This window comes from Melopsittacus undulatus, chromosome Z, assembly GCF_012275295.1.
Source record: "Melopsittacus undulatus isolate bMelUnd1 chromosome Z, bMelUnd1.mat.Z, whole genome shotgun sequence".
NCBI classification, from domain to species: Eukaryota; Metazoa; Chordata; class Aves; order Psittaciformes; family Psittaculidae; genus Melopsittacus; species Melopsittacus undulatus.
In genome coordinates, this window is record NC_047557.1 from 12,690,958 (window position 1) to 12,714,467 (window position 23,510).

Below are 23,510 nucleotides of genomic sequence, written 5' to 3' on the forward strand. Positions count from 1 at the left end.
AAAAGCAGCTCTGATATTTCCTTGTAAAGTGACATTATGCTCAGTACTCAGCCTGACTGCTGCCAAGCAATTTATAATTATTTGGATTCCTGATAATGTTTTTATATAATCAAGCAAAGCACTTTGAGTAGGGCAGAGGAAAATGTTTAGATTTTGAATAGGATGCCAGTCAAAACGTGGGATTGAAACTTTTGCAGTTTTGTATTTGTGGCAAAATATGGTCCTATTACATCAATAATACATATCTTCCACTATGTAGAGTGGGGACATTGATTTTCCAAATTTCTAATTCTCTAAGCTCTAAATTCCCAGATCTGAAAATGGGACATTTAAGAAGTATTTTTTTATTAACAGTACTTCAGCAATCTCCATGTCAAATAATGAATAATACAACCAGTGGCAGAAGATTTGGCTAAAGTGTCTCACAAGACAGGATGTCATGCATATTTAATGTGTCCACTCAAACCCACAAAACACAGATAGTTATTTCCATGTGATAGTAGCTGCAAATGTTACACTCTATTAGTCACAGCAGTGCTTTCATTTCCGTTACTAATGAACAAATGAAGGGTTGTGGAGTCTCCTACGCTGGAGATATTCAAGGCCCACCTGGACAAGTTCCTGTGTGATGTACTCTAGGTTACCCTGCTCTTGCAGGGGGGTTGGACTAGATGATCTTTTGAGGTCCCTTCCAACCCTTGGGATTCTGTGATTCTGTGATTCCTACACAAGTACCATTACCTGGTATCTACAGTGGCAGATTAAATCAACATGATTTTTGTAATAAAGGGAGAGGAACAAATAGATTATTTAGGCACACTTGTATCAGAAATTACTTTCTAGTAAATCCTAGCTTGTTTGTCATAGCCAGTTTGAGCAGAGGATCCTGAGTGGATCAACAAGACTAAAATATGGTTATGCATGAATTATGTGTAAGATGCACTAAGATGTTCCCTCAGCACTGTGAAGTATCTGTGAGGAACCAGGTTTTCAGGGCTGCCATTTATGCACCTTTCACAGCACTGAACAAGCTAGAATTTAAAAACAATTAACAGAACAGCAATCATCTGCTCACCTCTGGAGATCTGAATGTGTCTTTCAGAGCTCCACTCACTCCATTTTCCAAGGTCTAACATGCAACGGACCTGAACAACATACTTCACCCCAGGTTGTACCCTAATCACTTTGTACTGTGTCTGCACTCCCACAGATATTGTCTGGAAAAGAAAATGGACAGGAAAAACAATAAATAATTCATCCATTTTAATAAATAAGCCATAAAGGAGCTTATGTCACTGACTTCAGAAAGGCAAAGGTTTCAGTTGGGTATTCAGATGCAGATTTCAAAGAAGCAAAGGTAGTGATTTAACAGAAAATCTCACTTCAGTGACACTGAGATTCTGACACTCAAGAACATATTTACGTATAGACTTCCTGTAAGTTAGTACTCCCTCAGATCCACAGTGCAAGAAACACTATAGGTAGTCCAACTCACAGACAAGCCCTCTGTGTAGTACTTCTCAGTGGCCAGTTATTATTAAGTGCCTTCCTCAGGCCCTTTGACTGTCTTCAGAAGTCTTTCAAAACAGAGCTTTCTCTATCATTAAGGCATCAACTGTTTAGGTAGCACTGAGTCCACTTGACTATGATCTTAAGAATGGTATTTCATCCTGGCATCTGACCTGTGGAGTACTATGGCCCACTCTCAGCAAGACAGTAACAACTGGGAACATCAGTGGAAACAGTTTGTGTGAGTAAGACACCACAAACTTTCTGCTCCCATCCTGATCATGTTTGAGAGGAAGATGATGATGACCCTCAGAACAATTAAGTAGTACTTAGTGAATAACTGAGAAACTTCAGAAAAAAAAAGGGTCAGCCTGAAAAGCAGTATTAAAGAAGCATGAAAGTTTTAAGGGAGAGGAAATTGAAGTCTTTATCAGTGGTTGAAGTTCAGCTTGATGCGATTGGAAGATGCTCAGTTAGCATCTGCCAGGGCCAGCCAGAGCAGCTCCCTCTCTGATGCTGTGAGTATAGCTGCACTCCAGACAGCACAGGCTGCAGCAGGAAGGAACCCACAACTGCGGGCTCTTTGTCACTGATGTGTGTCTTGGTAGAACGGATGCAGGTTCATGTTAAGTTAAAGCATCTATGTCCCCTCCAGAAGCAGTTGTACCTAAAGGGGGTTTGTACTCACAGGAGGTGGGGTGTGCTTGTAACCAGCCCTGGGAGAGGGGAATTTCTGCATTTAGGATACTTCTAGGACTAGTTTAGAAATGTGTTTATAAATTTGTAGGTGTCTATTAATGCTTTCAAGTGCCTGGTATTGTGATTAGTCTGTTCTATTGCTAATACTGACCTTGACTGCAGAGTGAAATGATTGCTTGTTAATTACATCTTAATGAATCAATAAACTGCTTTGATCCTGATTTGGTTTAAACTATATGAACTGAACAGTCTCTTACTTTGATGCTTGGGAACAGACATATTGCTGAAAATTACAAATAAATATTGTATTGGTGGACTACAGAGGCTTTTATAACATACAACAGTAGGAAAATTGTACAAATCCTTTGTCTACAAACTACTACAGTTTTTTTTTTCTTGAGTCAGATTTGGTTACAGTAGTTTTTCTATCTTTACAGAAACTATTTTTTTTATAATACCAGTGAAATTCAGACAAGACAACTCACCAAAAGAACATTTACACAATAAATATATTTTCCCATTACCTCCCATTCTTCCATTCCTTCAGTTTTTAGCCGTAGCTCATAGTGATACACATGTGAATTAGATCTGACATCAGCTATTGGAGGTGGAGACCATTTTGCCCAAAGGTTGGTAATGCTGGCAGATGTTTTTGTTTCTAGAGTGAGGTTCACAGGAGCATCTGGCTGAACTGTATAAATGAAAAGTTTGCCATTAATGATTTAATTTTCTCTCAGGAAAAAAGGCACCTCCTTTACAGCTTTGTATTTAATCACATTAATTCCAGATCATTCAGCACTTCTTAAGATAACAGTACAATATCTTTTTTTTCCTTTCTCTCTAATAATGTTTAAGTGGCTACTGATTTACCACAGTATAAGCAAGTCTCAGACCCTGACTTTGCCAGACTAAGGAAATACAAATTGTCATTTTATCAGGCCATTCCCGCAGTATTAAAATACCAGATTTTTCTTAGCTAAAAAGACTTGACTATATTTATAATTACAATATGTAGATTATGTGTATGCAGATAGCAGAACAGAGCAGGAATATGAAATACTACAAAAAGATGGCAAAATGCTTAAGCAGGTATTTTTACCCTCCCAAGACTGCAGCTAGCAGCCAGAAAGATATTTACATCTGGAATAAACACTGGAGAAATTTTTCTAGCCATAATTAAAATGACAATAAAATATGTAGTTACTTAATTCATAAGTAGAATGCAGTTTTCACATAAATTAAAAATGCATATTTCTAATTATCTGTATATAAGCTGTTCTCCACAGCAAGTTTCACATGATGAGGAAAAAATCTCTCATCACTACTTGCTCTTGGATTAAAAGCCACATATATCTCCAGTTAGTTTGTTTTTAATTTCATTCTTCTCTTTACCTATGGAAGCCACATCCACGTACTGGGGGTCTGAGCTGTTACTTCCAATCTCATTTATTGCTGTTACAGTGATATTATATGTTGTCCAGGCATTAGTGTGGTTTCTGTCAAAGTAGCAGGAATTGGGACCTGATGTTTCATAGTCTGGACATTCATAGATTTTTTCTTCACTGAAATAAAATTATTTAAAAAGTTAGAAGTTTAGGAAATTAAGCAAACCAGATAATATTCTTGTAATGGCCTATGTTCAGCACAGAAATTTGAAATGTTTAAACTTGAATATGATTCCACCTCTGGGAAACATTTTGGCGAGTGTCAAATGCTATTACCATAATATTTCATTACTATTTTTACTGCAGTTGTTCAGGATGAGGAATATGTCAACAAAAGAACGGAGAAAGAAATTTCCAGAGACAGTACAAAGCAATTTTAAAAATGTGTAAAAGAAAGTTAAAAGGCAAATTAAACACATTCATTTTGACTAAAGAAGAAAAGCTGCTAAATACCTTCTTCACGTATTTCCCCTGGAAAGTAACTTTAATGGGATCTATGGCAGACAAGTTTTTTATTAGTTTGGTTTTCTGCAAGATGTTAATTTATCTGCTTTTTAACATGATCATCATCACAACTGTCTCAATAAAAAATATCTAATTAATTCATGACTGCTTACATATTACTTTTATATGGGTCTTTGGCTTTTTTAGGAGAGGGATTGTTTCGTGCTCAGTTAAAGCTGAAATGGGTGATGTACTCAGAGCCTATCCCAGGTGGGAAGAACTGCTTGAAACCACAGCACCAGCTGAGATGGTTCAAGAATGCACATTGTTATGCCCAATGGACCACTAATAACAAGGTCTCTTAGTTTCTAAGCAGTTTTGTCCCTGTTCACAAAGAGAAGATGGCAATAAGGGGACTGCACCTGAGAAGCAATGAGCTAAGAAAGGCAACTGTGGCCCACACACGGTATGTTTGGCAGTGCCTGGTGTTCAGTGGATTTAATAAAATGGATAAGCATTCCTATCTGTCTCTAAGCAGGACTGTTCTGTGCTGTGATAAGCATGACTTAAAATATTCATTAAAATTTCTGTTTTGATCAAGATTGAGTATGGTAATTTCATTAAAAGCTTCCTCTTTCCTGTCAATACCAAATGATTCGGAATTTACCAAATTCCAAATGATTTGGAATTTATTTAGTTGAAGCAGGGAAGTCTGAGGCTTTACCTTATCTATTCTGAACCTCATGGGATTTATCCAAAGATACTGAATCTCTGAGCCTCCCTGCTTACTGGGCCCTATTCAGAGACCTCTTGTTTTCAGGAAGAAAGGGCAATTATAAAGGAAGCACAGGTTAAGCAGAGCTGCTAAACATATACACATTTTATTCTTAAGCAGATGAATGAGTCACAGATTTAACCAGAACATTAACTTCTGGGATGCAATAGTCACATCTAATTTTACTCCCTTTTCAGGAACCACGAGATTGGCTACAAATCCAGAAGGGGAAGCAAAGATGCTCTATATCTCCAGATGGGGGTTTGCTGTGCACAGCATTGGACAAGCTCTTTGGCAGGACCCTGAGGGCACCACCAGCTCTCACACACTGCCTGGGTCCCAGGTCCCCATGTTAGCCTGCTGCAGCAGGGCTTGTCTCCAGCTCACCGCAGCCTTGTCCTTCTCAACTTTCCCCTCAAGCCAGCCCCAACCCATGGGCTGACATCTTGGAGCACCCTGGCCTCAGCCTGCCCTAGCACCAGGGAGGTGTGTGATGCTGAAGGCTGGGCTGCCCCCAAGCCTGCCCTGTTCCCAGGGATGGAGGTCTTGCCTTGCTGCCCCAGGGGAGCCCCCACGGCCCCGTGGTGCCTTGATGGTCCTCTCCTCAGAGAAGCATGCCATTCCACTAAAAGCTGTGTGCCTCCTGATTAAGATGGATAAACTACACCTTTCCCAGCACGTCTTTAGACCAGTGGGATTTTAGGCCAGATAAGTTTCAGTAGGGACAGGCTGAAGGTTTGGGATCGGTAGTGGTCATGTTTTCTTCTTACAAGGGAAAGCCATTCATCTCATGTAGCCCTTGTTGGCTATCTGAGATTCAACAGGGTTTCATAAAAACACCTTTATAAATTAATGCTATCATTCCCTTGTTCTGTCATAATCATCACTTGATCATTTACAGAAGACATATGCATTGTTACCTGTCCTTGCTGTAGAACAGGGTGTAATTGGTAGGAAGTCCTCCATCTGAGCCAGGCTTCCACCAACAAGAAAAGGTTTCCTTTTCTAGAGAATGACATCTTATTATCTTAGGTTTTCCAGGGTATGAATGACCTAGGGAAGTGCAGAAATCCAGCTAGTTAGAGTTGGACAATGTTTTTGGTTGCTATGATTGAATGACACATTCAGCAAGGAATGCTTTTCTGAGGACAATAAAATGATTTGAAACTACAGACTGAATTTGTCAAGTAAATCTGCCTGGGAAAAGCCTCAAAACTTACTAAAATAGCTACTAAAGTTATTTTACTTCTTTTTTCCAATGAAAATTTGAGTTTAACCTAAACTTAGAAGGTATACAGTTACATTCAAATTAAATTTAAAAGCTTGGAAGTAAATGTATGACCTTTTTTTTTTTTTTTTCTTCCTAAAATATGGAAGATTTTTTATCTTCAGGTCATATTAAAACTAAATTTCAACTTCAACTTTGCAACAGAACTAAAGTTTCATTAATTGCACATATTTGGGGTAAATTATAGGCAAGACAAGTAATATAAAGAAGGAATCAAAGGGCTGGATGTAGTATTTTGTGTATTGGTAAACTGAATGTATTCATTAATTATCTGAATATTCCCTGATAATCCCAAACCATTTATTTCATGTTAAGACTACCTGTCATTAACTTCTACCGAGAACATAGGCCATAAATTTACATACATACTCACATGTAAAGCATGTGGTTTTTCAACCTAAGCTTACCTTTACTTCACGAAAGTTCCATACCATTACTTCTAATACTGTTACTATTATATGATGCAAATTCCCAAGCATGGAGTGAGTGTAGGGATGGAGTGAGTGCCTTTCACCATTGCCACCACTTAATCATGAAATTAATAGCAGAAAAAGAAGAGAGGACTCAAGTAATTTCCAAAATCTCTGTACCAAACTTTAGAAGAAAGTAATTTAGATACGTACAGGCTCCAGTGGTGGTCAGGACAGATCAGGTAAAGCCTCAGACTTTTCTGAAGAAAGAGTTTTAAAGGAGAAAACAAGTGTTTCAGGAAGTGTTGTGCTTACCCATCAGACCCACTGCAGACAGAGCAAGTAGCAGAATGATTTGAACTGATGATGTCAGTTTCTGCTTCATGATGCCTGCCTCTCCTCAGGAGGAAAGACCCGATCAAAGGCTCCCTGCAAAATATGTCATCATGCAGTAGTCAATAACAATGTTTAACCTGTAATATGTATCACTTCTCTTGATCAAAGTCCTTCTTGAATTGCAGCTAATTGATTCTTGTTTTACTGAAAAAGGTGCAGCAACACCTATGGTTCCACTTCAGAAGCAGAAAAACTGAATCACAGAGCGGTGAGTAATTCTTCCTGAATGGTTAACAGTGCTAGGATTACAATTCTATAGCATTAACAAATCTTGCATATTTATTTGGCATCTTGAGATGCTGTGTACTTTTCTTAAAGCTCTTCATTTAGGCTCATTAGTTTATCTGAGAAATCAGTCTTTTAGTAACAAAAAATACCCAGTTGATATAATACCATTTTACCCCTGTTGATACAAAGAAAAACTCATTAAATTTGAATCTCTGGAAGTCCCAAAACCAGAAAGCAAATAGAAAATATCCAGAATTTTTGTAGCATTTTATGATTTTGAGACAGCCTAGTGTCTTCTGAATATTTGGGACTGGCAATGCTGAATTCAGGACCACATGAGCTGAAGAATGTTATTCTATTTCTCTGTGTTCCAGTCGTTGTTCTTATTGCATTTGGTTTTGTAGTTAAGTGGAAGCGCTAATATCAGAGAAAAGAAACCAGGGAAAAAGTGGTGTAACAGCACATTTAACTTATCGGGTGAAAATGCAAGAGGGAATGTAGTTATCCCTCTTTATTCAAGCTGTAAAAACCAGAGGCAGTGTGGCAGAACTTGGCTGAAATACAGCGAGGTGCAAGTGAGAAGCCACCAGCTGCGAAGACGCAGTCCCTGTGGTGGGCTGACACCAATAGATGTCCTCAGAACTCAGGTTACAGCTCAGTGTGGCCCGGAGTCGCTGTTGCTGCTAAATCTGATTGTTTAGCCTGTAGAAAGGACAGAGTGACTTCAAGCAAACCTGCTGCTTGTCCTGTCAGTACTCGTCCTGCTTGGAGATGGTGACTAGAGTGGGCTGTTGGATTCTCAGTAGCCAACTTCACTCTTAAAGAGCAACTTACTATCTGAATAGGAAACTCCTTACCTTGGCTTTCTATTCCTACCAAGCATATCTGACAGGTATTTGTATACTTGAAACCCATTCAGTGTAGCACAGTGTGGGAACAAGCTCTCATTGCTGAGGAAAAATTCTTTGTGGTTTATCAGATGACTCAATTTTCATTATGCAATTAATTTTCTGTATCAAGAAACTATAATCTGTCAGCATATAAATGTTTTTTTACGCACAAAGGCAAACGGAAGTATCAGTTAATTTAACTGAGTCTAAAGCATGTTTATTGTGGACAGTCTGGAGAACAACAGTTGGCTATATTTCCATATACCACTTCTGAATATGAAAGCATGTTTAACACATGCTTCCTAGCTACAGCCTGGAAAATTGCATCTGGGTTAGTTTTAAGCTCACTTGCAGCAATCTGTGCATATACAGTCAGCAGAGAGCAAGTAATTTTAATATGAATTCCAGTTTTGTGTAATCACATTCAGATTTTACAAATAAACAAATGGCAGGCACAAACAGTTGTGTTTAACTTCAGAAATGAGCTGAAAATTTGGTGTAATGGGGAGTGCAGACTACTGAGAGCATGCAAGAGAAAGGCACATTTTTTATCAAGGGAAGGTGAAATAATGAATTATAAACAGTAACTATTTCATGTACTTATGAGACCACTTACAATATTTTATTATCTCTAACAGTAGCTGCAGCATTTGCAAAATGCAGCACTTTCAAATTGAGACTCATACTGTGCTTCCCTTTAGAGAACTGGTACCATGATTTAGGTTTTTTTACTTTAACAGATGTGTCTCTTCTGCATAAAGAACTGACAGACAAGAAATGGATTACAGTGGGTAAAAGGATGAAATTTGTTAATACAATGAAAGAGAAAGCATCATTAAGAAAGGGTACTCTTTAATGGAACTGGGATCATTTTGGAAGCTGAAAAACTGAAGAACCAAATTAGTAGAAATGGAATGAAGTTAATGCATGTAAACCCAAGTGTTTTTTCCTTGGGAACATTCGCATTTCAAAAATGAGATGATCATGAACTACTTCTGCAATGTGGTTGTGAAAAAGAACAGGACACATACAGAGGAGGATTATGGTTCTGTTACTGCCACAGACTAAACTCTATGAACAGTTCTTGTCACCTCTATTTGGTGAAAAAAAACCCAGGTTAACCATTTAGAAAAGATTTAGAACACAGCTAGGAAGATGAGCAGAGGACACAGGGGGTATCTCATGATGGCAATATAGAGTTGGCTTTCTGCTCCACGCAAGGATGGTTGCCTGCTATAAACGCAGCTGGAGATTAGCATCAAAAAAGGGAAAATAATAATGTGTGAACTCTAGCAAATGTTGGAGTAGGAATAGATGGCCATAATTAGCTCACAAAATTAGAGAAAAATGTTACCATCACAGCAGTGAGTTTCTGGAATAGACTTCCAAACATGATAATCCCATTTAGTTTTCCCAGCTAGTCTGATCTATAATGAAATCTATATGACATGGTTGGTTGTGACAGCTGAGAACTGGACCTTGTAATCTAATACATGCTTCCCAGGCCTGTGTTTCAAGTTTAGTATTTTGAACTATTAACAGTTAGAAAACTGCAGAAGCATGAGATGGCTGGACATCCTATTTTACATTCAGGATTTAATGCTTTCAAATTATTTTCTATGAAAAAAAATTAGAACCTCTGTTTATTTGAAGATTAAGCTTATAAGAATCCTAGAAAAGCTTCAATCTGATCCTTGTTTTGCTTTCTGAAGGAATGTGAGCAGCAGCAGAGCAGTGGCCAGAAGGCTCCAGGCATATTAACCATATTCCATTTTTTCCATTGCCTATGTTTCCATGGTTGCCTTGTATTTGGTATTTGTGGTTGAAATGTTGTTTAGTAGAAAAAATAATATCCACTTTGTTGTAACTACATCAAAAGTGCATCTCCCCTGTTTATGACTTGATGTTTTCATAAAGGGGTAATTAGGATTAATGAAGATGCTGTGAGGGAATGCCTCATTTTTAGGACTCAATGTATTCTTTTATATGAGGCACAGTGGACAATGATTTGCCAGAATGCCATGCAAAACCAGAAGTTGAGTAACTGATAATTAAAAGATCACAAGCCTCCTTTTTGAGAGTTTTTATTTAAATCCAACAGTTATTACATTCTGACATAGTTGAATTTCTCCTTTTTAAGACAGCTGTTAAATAGTATTTAACAGCTGCATATTGCACCCCAGAAAACAGTGTGCCTTAATGGAAATTGAAATGATTACTGAGGTTTCAGTGTGTACAAAAGTGCACTCTAAATATGCCTGTAAAATAACCCTACTCTACAGCTAGTAATATTACGAAATTGTAGGTTTGAAAACAGTGCCCACAATGCTGCTGAATGAACCTGAAAGTCAAATACCAATACTGAAATCAGCTGCAGAGGACTAGGGTTGAAGGAAAAAATATCCTTGTCCTAATTGAGTTCTACTTCATACATTCTTTTCTCTTTCTTGGCTATGCTGATGGATAAATATCCTGAGATTGACAGAGAAGCCTTTATTCATTTCTGCACAGATGTAATAATTTTCTATCTCAAATGTTTTCAGGCTTGCAAGAAGGGGAATAACCCTATAGAACCCACTGGCTATGACATTATGTCCATCACAAGCTTTGCTTGTGCTGCTAGAGAAATCTATAGCCAAAAGTACTTCACCGAACAAGATTCAGAACCCTACTAGTTATGATGATAAACAGTGTTCATCTTTCAGGTCTGGGGGAAGGCAGTTTAAGGAGTCTCAAAACACTGCAGTTCATTACTATCTGAATGGCTGAACTACAGCCCATATCAAGTACTCAAATGCCAGTACTGATCTATGTCCATAGCCAAGACTTGGGCATCGTTATCACTATAGATGTGTTTCTGACTGACAGTGATGGTTTGCATCATACTGCAAATTAAAAGCTGTGGATGGGCAGTGCATCCAAAGATCAACTTTCACTCCCTGAATGAGCCCCAATTGGAGGTCTCCAAATTCTGAATCCCTCAGGCACCCACTACAGTCTTCAAGAAGATACATAGGCTCCTCAAAAGATAGGGAGTTCAGACATGTCTCTGATCTGAATTCCTTTTGACTGATTCCAGGTGGCTTTTAGCACATTGCTTTTGTGAGTGCTTTGTGATGATGCTTAGTTCCTGCTGTTGGCTGTGTAAAGAAAACTAGTCATCCAGTCAATTTCTCTCCTGGGACTTAACTTCCTATTTCTTTTGTTGTGTAAACTGGAAGCACCTACAAGTTCTTTTAAATGAAAAAGCTTTTCACCTGAAAAGTCTATATAAGGGTTTTGAATGTATATTTCCTAAATTTCTCTCTCAAACAGAACTCCTCCTAATGATCCTTTGTAGTCTTTCCTTTGATTAACAGTTATATGTGATGATGAATGGAATAACTTCTCTCGCCCATGGAGATGTGCTCCACAGTCTGAAAGACTTAAGTAATTTCTGAAAAAGAAAAATCATGAAACTGCAGATTCTTGAAAATAGTTTAGACACTTATTTCTCCATCAAAGTATTTATGTAATCACTTAGCTCCCAGTGATCTACAGAACTGAGCCTGAAACTCTTTTTATAACTCTTAACACCTGAAAGAAAGCCAAGAAAAAAAGAAAGCACCATTCTCCCCCTCTGCAGATGGGGAACTAAGACACAGAACACTCAAGTACTTTGCTCAGACTAATACCAGAAATGTAACAAAAGCTAAAAAATTATCATTTCCTACTATTTTTTTTTCTTTTCTGAATAGCATCTCTACTGCCTTGTTTTCCTAGTAAGACATGGGTTAGCTAACAACAGTGTTACCCTACCAGTCTCACAGCTCCTGAATATTCTGTTTTCTTCCCTGGTGGTCTGTATGTTTAGCCATAATTTTAGGCTTCTTATTTTTTACAGCATTCATTTATGGATAAGAAAATCATAAGCTGTAAAGAATAAAATTTTAGTGTTTGAATTTACATTACAATTTACAATACAGCTCAAAAATTGCACTTGAAATATGATGGAAGATCATTTCTACCAACTACCAAGCCCAACTCTGTTATCTTGCTATAGTAATTTAAAATATTATTTATGTATAGCATGGTAATGAAATACCAGTTTCCTACCTGAAGGATTCATGTGTGCGAGGAAGATTTTTGTTCCTCTCTTTTCATGAATGTCAGATCACTTGATAACCTGCAAAGAAAAAGTATTCCAGGATTAGTATATTTTTGGAAGTATCACTACTTTATTCCTAAAACGTGAAGAACAAAAAAACCAAAAGCCCTTTTTGCGTTAGCTGATTCAGATACTGACACTGTAAGTCAGTACATGTAAACATTGAGAGCAACAGTGAACTCACACTTTTTCCTTTATCTGTTCGAATAAAAGCACAAAATTTTTCAGCAGTTTAAGATGGAGTTTAGCTGTAACCAGTAGATTGTGCTAGGCTATGTGATTAAAAGCTATGTGATTAAAGGCTAGTGATTAAAGGCTAGTGACCATCTACATAAAGGCTGGGACAGTATCAGATAAAACTTGATGGGATTTGGGGAGGAAACCTGGTGGCTTAATGAGTGAGAATGGGGCACAGGGAATAGGCTATGCCCAAGACTACTCAAGTGCAGTCAGATCATTGTCCTTTGTGTGGAACATATCAGGAGGAGCCAACTGAACAAATCCTGTTTCCTGCCTCACTGACTCAAGGGGGTATAGCACTTGTTAAGGATGTAGGAGAGAAAGAATTTGGGGAGGAAAGGAAGGGATCAAAGTGGACTGGGGAGAAGCAAGCATGGGAAAATAAGGCAAAAGGGGAATAAAGGGGTCATTTAATGGTCAACTGGTGGTTTCTCTGACTGATGTGTGCCTGACCACTGTAGTCTGCCCTTTATTCTCATTAGAGTCCTCTTTCTAACTGTCTCTTGTCTGGGTGTGCTCCGTTCTGAGTGGGTACATTTGGATGCTAGTGAACTTTGAGATGGATTAGCCAGTGAGGAGTGGGACTGCAAACCTCATATGCAGCTTCCCCTCAACTGAGGAGACTAGAGGTCTGAGGCCAGCTACTGGGTTGACTGAGCATCTGAATGAACATGAGCCGGCTTCAATGTGTGCTTGCAGCCCAGAAAGCCAACCATATTTTGGGCTGCATCAAAAGGAGCGTGACCAGCAGGTCAAAGGAGGTGATCCTGCCCCTCTACTCTGATCTTGTGAGACCTCACTTGGAGTATTGTGTGCAGTTTTCATGTCCTCAACATAAAAAGGACATGGAGCTGTTGGAACAAGTCCAGAGAATGCCATGAGGATGATCAGGGGACTGGAGCACCTCCCATATGAAGACAGGCTGAGAAAGTTGGGGCTGTTCAGCCTGGAAAAGAGAAGGCTGCGTGGAGACCTCATAGCAGCCTTCCAATATCTGAAGGGGGCCTACCGGGATGCTGGTGAGGGACTATTCATTAGGGACTGTAGTGACAGGACAAGGGGTAACAGGTTCAAACTTAAACAAGGGAAGTTTAGATTGGATATAAGGAAGAAATTCTTTACTGTGAGGGTGGTGAGGTACTGGAATGGGTTGCCCAGAGAGGTTGTGAATGCTCCATCTCTGGCAGTGTTCAAGGCCAGGTTGGACAAAGCCTTGGGTGACATGGTTTAGTGTGAGGTGTCCCTGCCCATGGCAGGGGTGTTGGAACTGGATGATCTTAAGGTCCTTTCCAACCCTAACTATTCTATGATTCTATGATTCTATCTACAACCAGTTACTAGAGCCATCCATTTGATTTTTTTGCAAATGCAGACATATATGTGAAAATGTATATGTTAAATCTTTGTTGATGTGTGTGTCCCCGTGTGTGTTTATTGTCCATGTGCCCACCCATCAGGACCGGCTTGCTCAGCTTTGCTACTGGCAGAATCTGAAGGTACCTCACATCTATGGGGCTATTTGATTCAGCTGCCTCTAACAGACTGAAATTAAATGTTTTACCCCCGAAAGCCACTATCGTTAGCTATCTATTCTTTGACATCCCATCCAAATACATTAGGCTGTGAAGAAATAATTTAGATGAGCTTCAATGGGCAACTTACCTGCAAGAGCAAGAAAAACCATTTATATGTAAAATTACTAACTTCCTCATACTATTTCATACAAAGTCTTCTCTCTTTAAACAATTTAAAACAAACTAGAATATTTTTACAACTGACATTAAAAATGATCTGTATCACCTGGAGAGTAGGTGAGAAGCTGTGTTACTCAGTTACCAAGGTATACATTTGTTTGGTTCCATTTATGTAAAGCCTAATGGGAACAATAAAAATACCATGAAATTGTTTGGCAGCTAAACATTATGCCACTACAGAGAATCAGATTTAACTGAAGGTGATAAACAATTTCTTTTTTATGTGTGTAGATGTGAAATGGCATAGACAGCATACATATGAATATAGCAGAAATAATGTTTGCAATGAACGTGTTCAACCATCACATCAGGTGAGATGTACTTTAAAAGACAGGGCTGAGTAAGTGCTCCCTGTTTTACAAAGGGCAGAAATCTGGTTGCCAGTGTGCATGCTGGGAACACAGTTGGATTCAGAACTGTATAAATAGAAGAATTCTCCCAAATACAAGCTGTCTTAGATCTGGATCACTTCACAGAGACATGTAAAAAGTCACACAACGTGCTGTATTTAAAAGGAAGCTTGTTTCTAAGGGAAAACGGATGGTTATGATAACTAAATAAAAATAAACTTTTCTCTACTTTTTCTGATTTCAACTACTTGGTATTACATCAAAACATACAATTCTATCCTACCAGTAAATTTTAGTCTGCTTTAATTACTGCTTTCATGAAGAAGTGATATAATGAACTGGTGATGCATCCTTACATAATATGGCTGACATAAAAGCTGTTTTTCACCAAAGCTGCAATAGTGCTGTAAGTACCAGCTTGTTCATGTATCAGTGATCGGAAAGGATCACTGTTAGACAGAACTGATAAATTGACGTTATCTCCTGCATTAACTAGGGTAATGATTCCCATCCAAGTATTTCTACATCAAATAATCATTACTCAAATAATACTCATTATGATAGCCGTGAGAATAAAGGTAAAATCCCACTGCCTTAGGCACCGTACACAGAAGAGTTTCAGCTCTTAAGAATTTTCAATTGAAATTAGTCAATTAATTTTCAATTGAAATTAGCCAATTAATAATTGGAAGAAAGGAATATAACAAGCAGATCAAAACTTGAATACATCTGGTTTTAAACTAAAGATTATTTTAAAAATATGCAGACTGCTTGTGAAGAATCAGTTTTAAAAAACTCATTTCAGAATGTCATTACAGAATGGCACAAATGCTTTTCTGTCAAAGTCAATGTACGCAGATTTTCAGAACTCCAAAATCATAGAATCATAGAATAGTTTGGGTTGGAAAGGACCTTAAGATCATCCAGTTCTAACCCCCTGCCATGGGCAGGGACACCTCACACTAAACCATATCACCCAAGACTCTGTCCAGCCTGGCCTTGAACACTGCCAGAGATGGAGCATTCACAACCTCTCTGGGCAACCCATTCCAGTACCTCACCACCCTTACAGTAAAGAATTTCTTCCTTATATCCAATCTAAACTTCCCTTGTCTAAGTTTCAACCCGTTACCCCTTGTCCTGTCACTACAGTCCCTAATGAATAGTCCCTCACCAGCATCCCTGTAGGCCCCCTTCAGATACTGGAAGGCTGTTATGAGGTCTCCACACAGCCTTCTCTTCTCCAGGCTGAACAGCTCCAACTTTCTCAGCCTGTCTTCATACAGGAGGTGCTCCAGTCCCCTGATCATCCTCGTGGCCTCCTCTGGACTTGTTCCAACAGTTCCATGTCCTTTTTATGTTGAGGACACCAGAACTGCACACAATACTCCAAGTGAGGTCTCACGAGAGCAGAATAGAGGGGCAGGATCACCTCCTTTGACCTGCTGGTCATGCTTCTTTTGATGCAGCCCAGGATACGGTTGGCTTTCTGTGCTGTGAGCACACACTGAAGCCGGCTCATGTTCATTTTCTCCTCGACCAACACCCCCAAGTCCTTCTCCTTGGGCTGCTCTGAATCTCTTCTCTGTCCAACCTGCAGCTGTGCCTGGGATTGCTCCGACCCAGGTGTAGGACCTTGCACTTAGCATGGTTAAACTTCATAAGGCTGACATCAGCCCACCTCCCAAGTGTGTCAAGGTCCCTCTGGATGGTATTCCTTCCCTCCAGCATATCAATGGAAAAAATGATGAAATATCACTAAATATCAACATAAAGCATTTTGTTTTAAAATTTTCCAGTAGGACATTTTCTGAAATTTAAGCAAATAACTGCAGTTTTGTGATAACTTTTTTTTTTCCCCACTGAAAAAGTTTCATTCCCATGTTGCAATGAAAAACTTCTGATAATCTTTCTTTAATTATACATAGAATTTAAATGAAAAATGCAATGGCATGAAATGTTATTTAGTCGTTCTGGGGCAAAGATGCTGATGGAGAGGTGAGGAATTATTTCTTATTAAGGAGAGACTAAAATGATTAAAACTTTACAGGAACACAGGAACAGAGAAAAGTGTGAAAGGTTTACAGAGTGACTCTGAGGAAAAGAGACAATAAGGAAGGATGCAGAAGGGGAAAGAAATAATCTGTTAGCACTAGGTAGTAAAGGGTTGGATAAAGTTGTAATTTTGAATGTATTCCAATTTCCCCTTTGTGTTTCAAAGCTCCACCCCCAAACAGCCTTTTCTTGGCAAACACAGGCAGTGGGGTTGGGTGGAGGAGAAGCATGTTCTGTATCACAGGGCCTCCAAGCATCAGTACGGTAGTGCTGAAGATAACCGTGACCTTAGCCTTAGCACAGTTTCTTTATTCCCTCTCACTGAGATAGTCCATTTTGGCTGAGTCTATGTCTGGAGTCTCTCCTCAAAGTTTTACGATTCTAGTAAGATTGTAACCTGGCTGCAGGGGGATAAACGTTCAATCACAGATATGCTCAGTAATTAACATTATCAGTGGGAGCAAAGAAAACTATTGGACAAATATTGTTTCCCATTTCAGTGTTCTCTTTTTCAGGAGGTCCTCAGTATGAGGCTGTGAAAGTAGCTGTTTCTTTGTCTTTTTCTGACTACATATTGTATATTTTACACTTGAATTGCTTAAGTGACTGTAGAGTTACTCTGTGAAAGAACACAATTACCAAAAATTACTATTCCAATCAAACCAATAGAAACAATCAATGTCCTATTATATGTGAAGATTTCTCAAACATATTCCCCAAACTTCAAACTTGTTGAAAAAAAAAAAGCTTTGTGGTTGCTTGGTAAAGGCTACTGTTAATGCCACATACAGATCAAGCGGCACACTTTTTGGCTAAAGGAATGAAACAGCATTTTCTTTGTAATCTAAAACTGAAGGGAAGAACCTTTTCTTACAATTATTTAAGAGAAATTGCTCCTAATAATAAAACAATTGCTCTTAACAATAAAACAATATTTAACCTTCAGCCTTCACTTTCCTAAGCTTAAAATAATTAATCTTTTCACACTTCTAACCTAAAGGATTACATACTCCCTTTAATACAGAAACATGTGGATGTGCAGAGAAGTATACTGGTGGCTTTTTATAGATCTCTGGTAACTCATTCCTGTGTTTGACACATTTTAGGCAGATTACTTTCTTCAGGTGTTTATCTCAGTGTCACTAATTTCCTATGTCAGTAAAAACCACAAACCTTGCTTACAGAGAGTGTCTCATTACAGAAAGTCAAAAAATCAAATTATTCTGAATTTCCTACATGCCAAACCAGTAACAGTATCACCACTGCTGTATCACAACCCTGTTAAGTTCCACATAGATTCTCATCTTCCAGAAAAAATGTCTTTATTATTGCAGTTTTGCAGTGAAAGAAGGCTGAAGGTCCTAAAACCTCCAGCATGCATTCTGAAGGAATTATGTTTTGATCACAATTACAGATTTCCTTCCTAACTTCTTCATGATGCATATATGAACTGAATGAAGTTTAGCATTAACCTAATCTACCCCCCATCTTCAACCCAGGCTGCTGTTTCTTGGAGATTCTCAGTCATGCTGGATTGTGGTTTGGATTTTTCATTTGTTTTACAGTATAAGGAAGTGAACCTGAGGTTGCAGACCGTGAGACTTTCATGTACTTGTTTACAGAATAAAGACACTGCAATCTCTGGAGGTTAAAGGTAAGTTTATTAATGTATTATTTCATTAACCCGTTCATTTATTAACTCAACTTGCTCTGCTCCTCAGAAACTACAAGGACCGTACTCTGTCTCTTACTGATGAATGCATTTCTAACAGGTAGTATTTGCATCTCTGTCAGAGTAAATAAAATGTGTCAAGAAACTACTTGAAGAAATTAATTTTGCAAAGAGAGAGAAATCTTCATTGTACAGCAATGCCCTGTGGAGAACGGCTTGGGGGTGTTGGTCAACGAGAAACTGAACATGAACAGCTGGCTTCAGTGTGCGCTTGTAGCCCAAAAACCAACCGTATCCTGGGCTGCATCAAAAGGAGTGTGAACTTACTTGGAGTATTGTGTGCAGTTCTGGTGTCCTCAACATAAAAAGGATATGGAACTGTTGGAACAAGTTCAGAGGAGGCCACGAGGATGATCAGGGACTGGAGCCCCTCCTGTATGAAGACAGGCTGAGAAAGTTGGGGCTGTTCAGCCTGGAAAAGAGAAGGCTGTATGGAGGTCTCATAGCAGCCTTCCAGTATCTGAAGAGGGCCTACAGGGATGCTGGTGAGGGACTATTCATTAGGGACTGTAGTGACAGGACAAGGGGTAACAGGTTCACACTTAAACAAGGGAAGTTTAGATTGGATATAAGGAAGAAATTCTTTACTGTGAGGGTGGTGAGGTACTGGAATGGGTTGCCCAGGGAGGTTGTGAAAGCTCCATCCCTGGCAGTGTTCAAGGCCAGGCTGGGCAGAGCCTTGGGTGACATGGTTTAGTGTGAGGTGTCCCTTCCCATGGCAGGGGGTTGGAACTTGATGATCTTAAGGTCCTTTCCAACCTATGATTCTATAAGCACAAGCAAATGGCCCAATGAATAAAGATTAACTAAACAGACAATATTAGGTTTTGGATTATGGATAGTATTTATTTTTAACAAACTGAGGACATACGAATACCTCTCCACTACTTCTGCCACGAAATATGTCTGATTCGATTTTACATGAATATTTTCAGTTTGCCCTACTACTCCATGAAGTTTATTTAGCCACTTCTTGATTAAATAATAAATCATAGATTCGTAGAATAATTATGAAAGAGAATTTGGAGAAAGAAAGATTTCAAGGAACAAAAGATATATTCTGTACTAGAACAAAATATATTTTATTGCTTTTCTACAGTTATTTGGTGAAAAAAGATTCAGAATGAAATCAAGACCTTTTGGTTATACTATTTATTAATGCATCCAGCTACATCTGCTTTTTCAGTGAATGTTTTTGATTTGCTTTTATTGTGTTGCTTCAGTGGTTGTGCAATTTTTCCTACTTTGCACTTAGTCTCAGATTGTATCTATGGTGTGTACGAGAATTATCAAGTTTTACAAGCCTTATTGTAATGGGTAATGACATCACCTTGGAACAGTAGAATCAAGACTGAAGCCCTCTGCCTTTGAAATATTATCAAACCTCCAGCCAGTTTAGGAGCCGAAGGGGAAGGGATGATGACTGGGGATTGAAGTTGTCAATTTTGAACTGCTTGCAAGCAAAGCCACCTCATTTTTACCTAAAAGAAAACTCTGACCAAAATTCAAACGTTTTAATAATGATGACTTTTTATGCCCAAGTACCTGAAATGTCGGATCAGCATGTTTCAATAGGACAAAGGCCATCTCACAAAAATGGCAAAAAAAAAGGGGGGGTAATAAATCTGATCTATCAATGGCATTTCTTTTAGAAGTATTTTAAATTTTCAGGGAATCAAAGAAAAGGCATAAGCATCAGGAACCCTCATGCTTGCCCTCTGTATAGAGAACTTCATAGTAAATTAAACTAGTAAATTTTACTAACAGCTGAAATAATTCTAAATCTCATAATTTACATAACTAAAAATCAGTTATAAGCCTCTATAATTAACATCAACCCATTTTGTTTTATATTTCAATACAATGAACTTTAATTAGTATTTTTTGTAGGCACCCAGTTACCGATTATATTTCAAATGGTAAAAACATTATTTTTGCATTTACTCCAAAATATTTCATCCACAAACCCTGAAATAAAAACCTTATGCTGACATTTATGAAATGGCAGGAGGAAAAAATGCTGTAACTGGGTTTTACTTTAGGTGGTAATAACCCAGGCTTTTAAATCCTTGCTTACATAAAACCTGACCTTTTCATTTGATATAAGTCATTTTTATTGAAACTTGGATCCACACTTCAGTCATTATTGTTACCTGCATCTTTTCAAGTTGTCTTTTCAGTAATGCCTTTTATGGTCATACGCCTTCATCTTCCTGGCTATATGCCCTAGGTAGCAGCACATTTTATATAGTTTAAATGAAAAAATCATTGAAGAGTAACACAAGCATATTTTAAATTTCTCTTTTAATCCTTCACTTGCTTTACTGACAGTCTATTGAATATATAATCTGACACTCCTTAATAGATACTGGCACCAGACTTTCAAATCCAGTTCAGATTGTTTAACTGGGCATGGTAGGAACCCTGAGTCAGATCCCTGCCTCCCTTAATGTCTTCTAATTCGTGCACCTGTCAGAGTGCATGAGATGGTTACGCCTCTAACAGGGCTGCCCATATTACAGTCCTGGGTGGCTATCACCAGCATAGAACAAAGCATCTGTGAAGAAGCTCAAGCACACAGAATCTATTAGGGCTCTAAGAACCATCCACAAAAGTGGGTAAAAGGCATCTTTCCTTCCTCCTCCCTGCATCTTTGTCCCAGGTGCAGCTCAGAGTTTAGGGCACTTGGCTTATAAAGGTTCTATCTGAATGAAGAACAGGTTTTGAGGATTGCCTTGTGGTAGCTTTTCAAGACATCGCAAATAGCAATAGGATCTTAAGAGGGCAAATCAGTTGCAGGCAATACAGATGGGTAATTGAGGCATTATGAAGTCTTTAGATGGAAATGTACGTTTTAGAAATTAGTAGACCAAGTGAATTAGAGTAGTCTATTGGGTTATAAGAACCATTTTTCTGCCTTCCCCCCCCCCCCCCCTTAGATTTCTTCAAGCTTAATTTTCACTTTCAGAGCCCTAGCTACATTTAAACATTTGCTTACTTTTGTCTTACTTTTCATTTACATTGTTACTTTCTATGAAATATGCTGACCAGTACAAAAACTAACTAGCTGTTCAATAACCCAGATCAATTCTTCTTCATACTTAGATGGTGCTGAATAACATGCGCTAAGGATAAGCTAAGGCCATCTCTGCAACATTGCTAAACTGGTTTAGATGACTTCTGCCAATGAAGTATCATGCCAACACAAACTTCACTTCTTCATTCTGAACTATAAGTGTGCACTACTCAGCACAGGCATCCATATCACACAGATTAGGAGTCACAGGTGTACAGGTCTAAATAGACAACCACTACATACAGATATATTACTGCCCTTTGTCAGAAGTTGGAGATGCGGTTATATGGACAAGAGATAGGCAATGACCCAGTTTTTGGAAGGATGAATAAACACAGTAACATTTAGCCACTTCTCACAGGCTGTTTTGTCTTTGATACAAAAAACAAAGAGGGTAGGTTTTTAATAATAATTTCTGGTACATTTCTCCTCCAGTGGTACAAAAGAGCAGTGCTTCTGCAGGTTGTTGATGGGCATTCCATTTCAAAATCTACTCCACTCCTTCAGTTTCCAGCTCTGATTTAATTGCTTAGCTATTAACTGCTTGAACAAAATTAATGCTTTCAAAGATGAAACTGGTACTTGAAAATACTAGTGTATGCACGGAAGCATATGAAAAGAGACAATCATGGGCTCTTTTTTATAATTCAAACCCTCTGATCTGAGCAAGAGTGCTTAGTTTTTATACCTGCCTATTCCTAGAAGAGTTTCACAATTACATGTCTACAACAGAATATACAAATAGAACATCTCCAAATCAGAAGTGCACAATTATAACCATGTTGCTACACAAAGTATGACCATATATTCTTAGCTTATTTATGTATTAACTTAAGATTACTCCTTTGTAGAAGGAATGTGATTCCTTCTACAGGATCACGTTCTGATCTGTGACACTAGATGTATGCGAATATTGTCTTTGGGCATAATTTTAAAGCTCTATTGTATTTCAATGATCTATTAACGGGACAACTGCGAATAGCAGATGAAAGAAGAAAGCAGACCTAACATCCTCTATGTGGCAAAGGCAAGAATCTTCTGCTGAGGAGAAGGCTATAAAGACCATCAGTGTTATAGGAATCATTTGTTATCCTATTTTTCCATGTGATGGATTTTGATATCATTAATACTACATTTTCTTCACATATTCCATGTCTGATAATTTCATCTGTTAAAGCTCATTCACTCTTAGAGGATTTCACAGGCCAGACAGGTCTATTTTTTTTGTGTTATTACCAAGCAGAATTTCTTGAAATTATATGTTTGTACTTCACAAGGCTCAGCAATCAAGTACATGGCCTTAGTCCTTTATTGTGCTGTCTGCATGAACCTCTTCAAGAGTCCTACTGATTCAAACTTACTTTTTGAGATTTCTGTGTTCTGTTTGATGAGCGTAATGGGAATTACACACTGCTTTATTTCCTTAACCCTCAGTTTCATAGCATCTGAGAATTCTTTTTTGATATAGTAGCTGCAATATAAAATATAGAATATGAAGTGAGGTTTTAAAACAGTAGCACACAAACTGGATGTGAATTATTGAAAAAAAATATGAAGTTATTCCTGATTTGACATCATCTACCTCAAGTTCTTCAGGAAGCAAGCATTTTCCTGCAGGAAGCTGAAGGCTTAGTAGCAGCTTCTCAAAGTCAGTTTTGCTACAGAATTATGTTCACTAGTATACATTCTGATATGAAATTAATTTAATTTCACTGAATTAATGCCTTTTTACCACTCAGTGGATTAAATACTTACATATATTCAATCAATTTCTAGAAACTAAAAAGGACAAGGAATTCATGCTTTTGCTATCATACTAGTGAAAATACTCTAGATTATAGGCTAAAAGCATCAACTGGATATGTAATCAATCAGCTGGAAGAGCTGCTAGCATCAATAATATCTTTATCTTAAAAAGCACTTCAGAAATACAGAAGCAACTGTTAAAATCAGAGGCACTTCTGCAGGCTGTCTGCAAGTGAAATTGGTAGGAATCGCCATTAGTTCAAAGGCTTTAAAACTAGGCTTTCAGTTTAAAGACTTGTTGCTACTGTTTGTAAGACATGATGTTA

General features: G+C 38.2%; 1 protein-coding gene across 1 annotated transcript in view; it reads right to left on the minus strand.

The window, feature by feature from the left end:
* PRLR (prolactin receptor) overlaps nucleotides 1-23,510 on the minus strand; it is a 151,122-nt gene that overhangs the window by 9,251 nt on the left and 118,361 nt on the right. Inside the window, exons 7-12 of the mRNA XM_034072969.1 lie at nucleotides 12,180-12,249; nucleotides 6,886-6,999; nucleotides 5,793-5,925; nucleotides 3,601-3,770; nucleotides 2,733-2,899; nucleotides 1,076-1,217 (exon numbers count right to left, since the gene is read on the minus strand). Coding sequence (XP_033928860.1) covers nucleotides 1,076-1,217; nucleotides 2,733-2,899; nucleotides 3,601-3,770; nucleotides 5,793-5,925; nucleotides 6,886-6,955 — 682 coding nt within the window. The 5' untranslated portion in view covers nucleotides 6,956-6,999; nucleotides 12,180-12,249. The remainder of the gene's footprint in view (nucleotides 1-1,075; nucleotides 1,218-2,732; nucleotides 2,900-3,600; nucleotides 3,771-5,792; nucleotides 5,926-6,885; nucleotides 7,000-12,179; nucleotides 12,250-23,510) is intronic.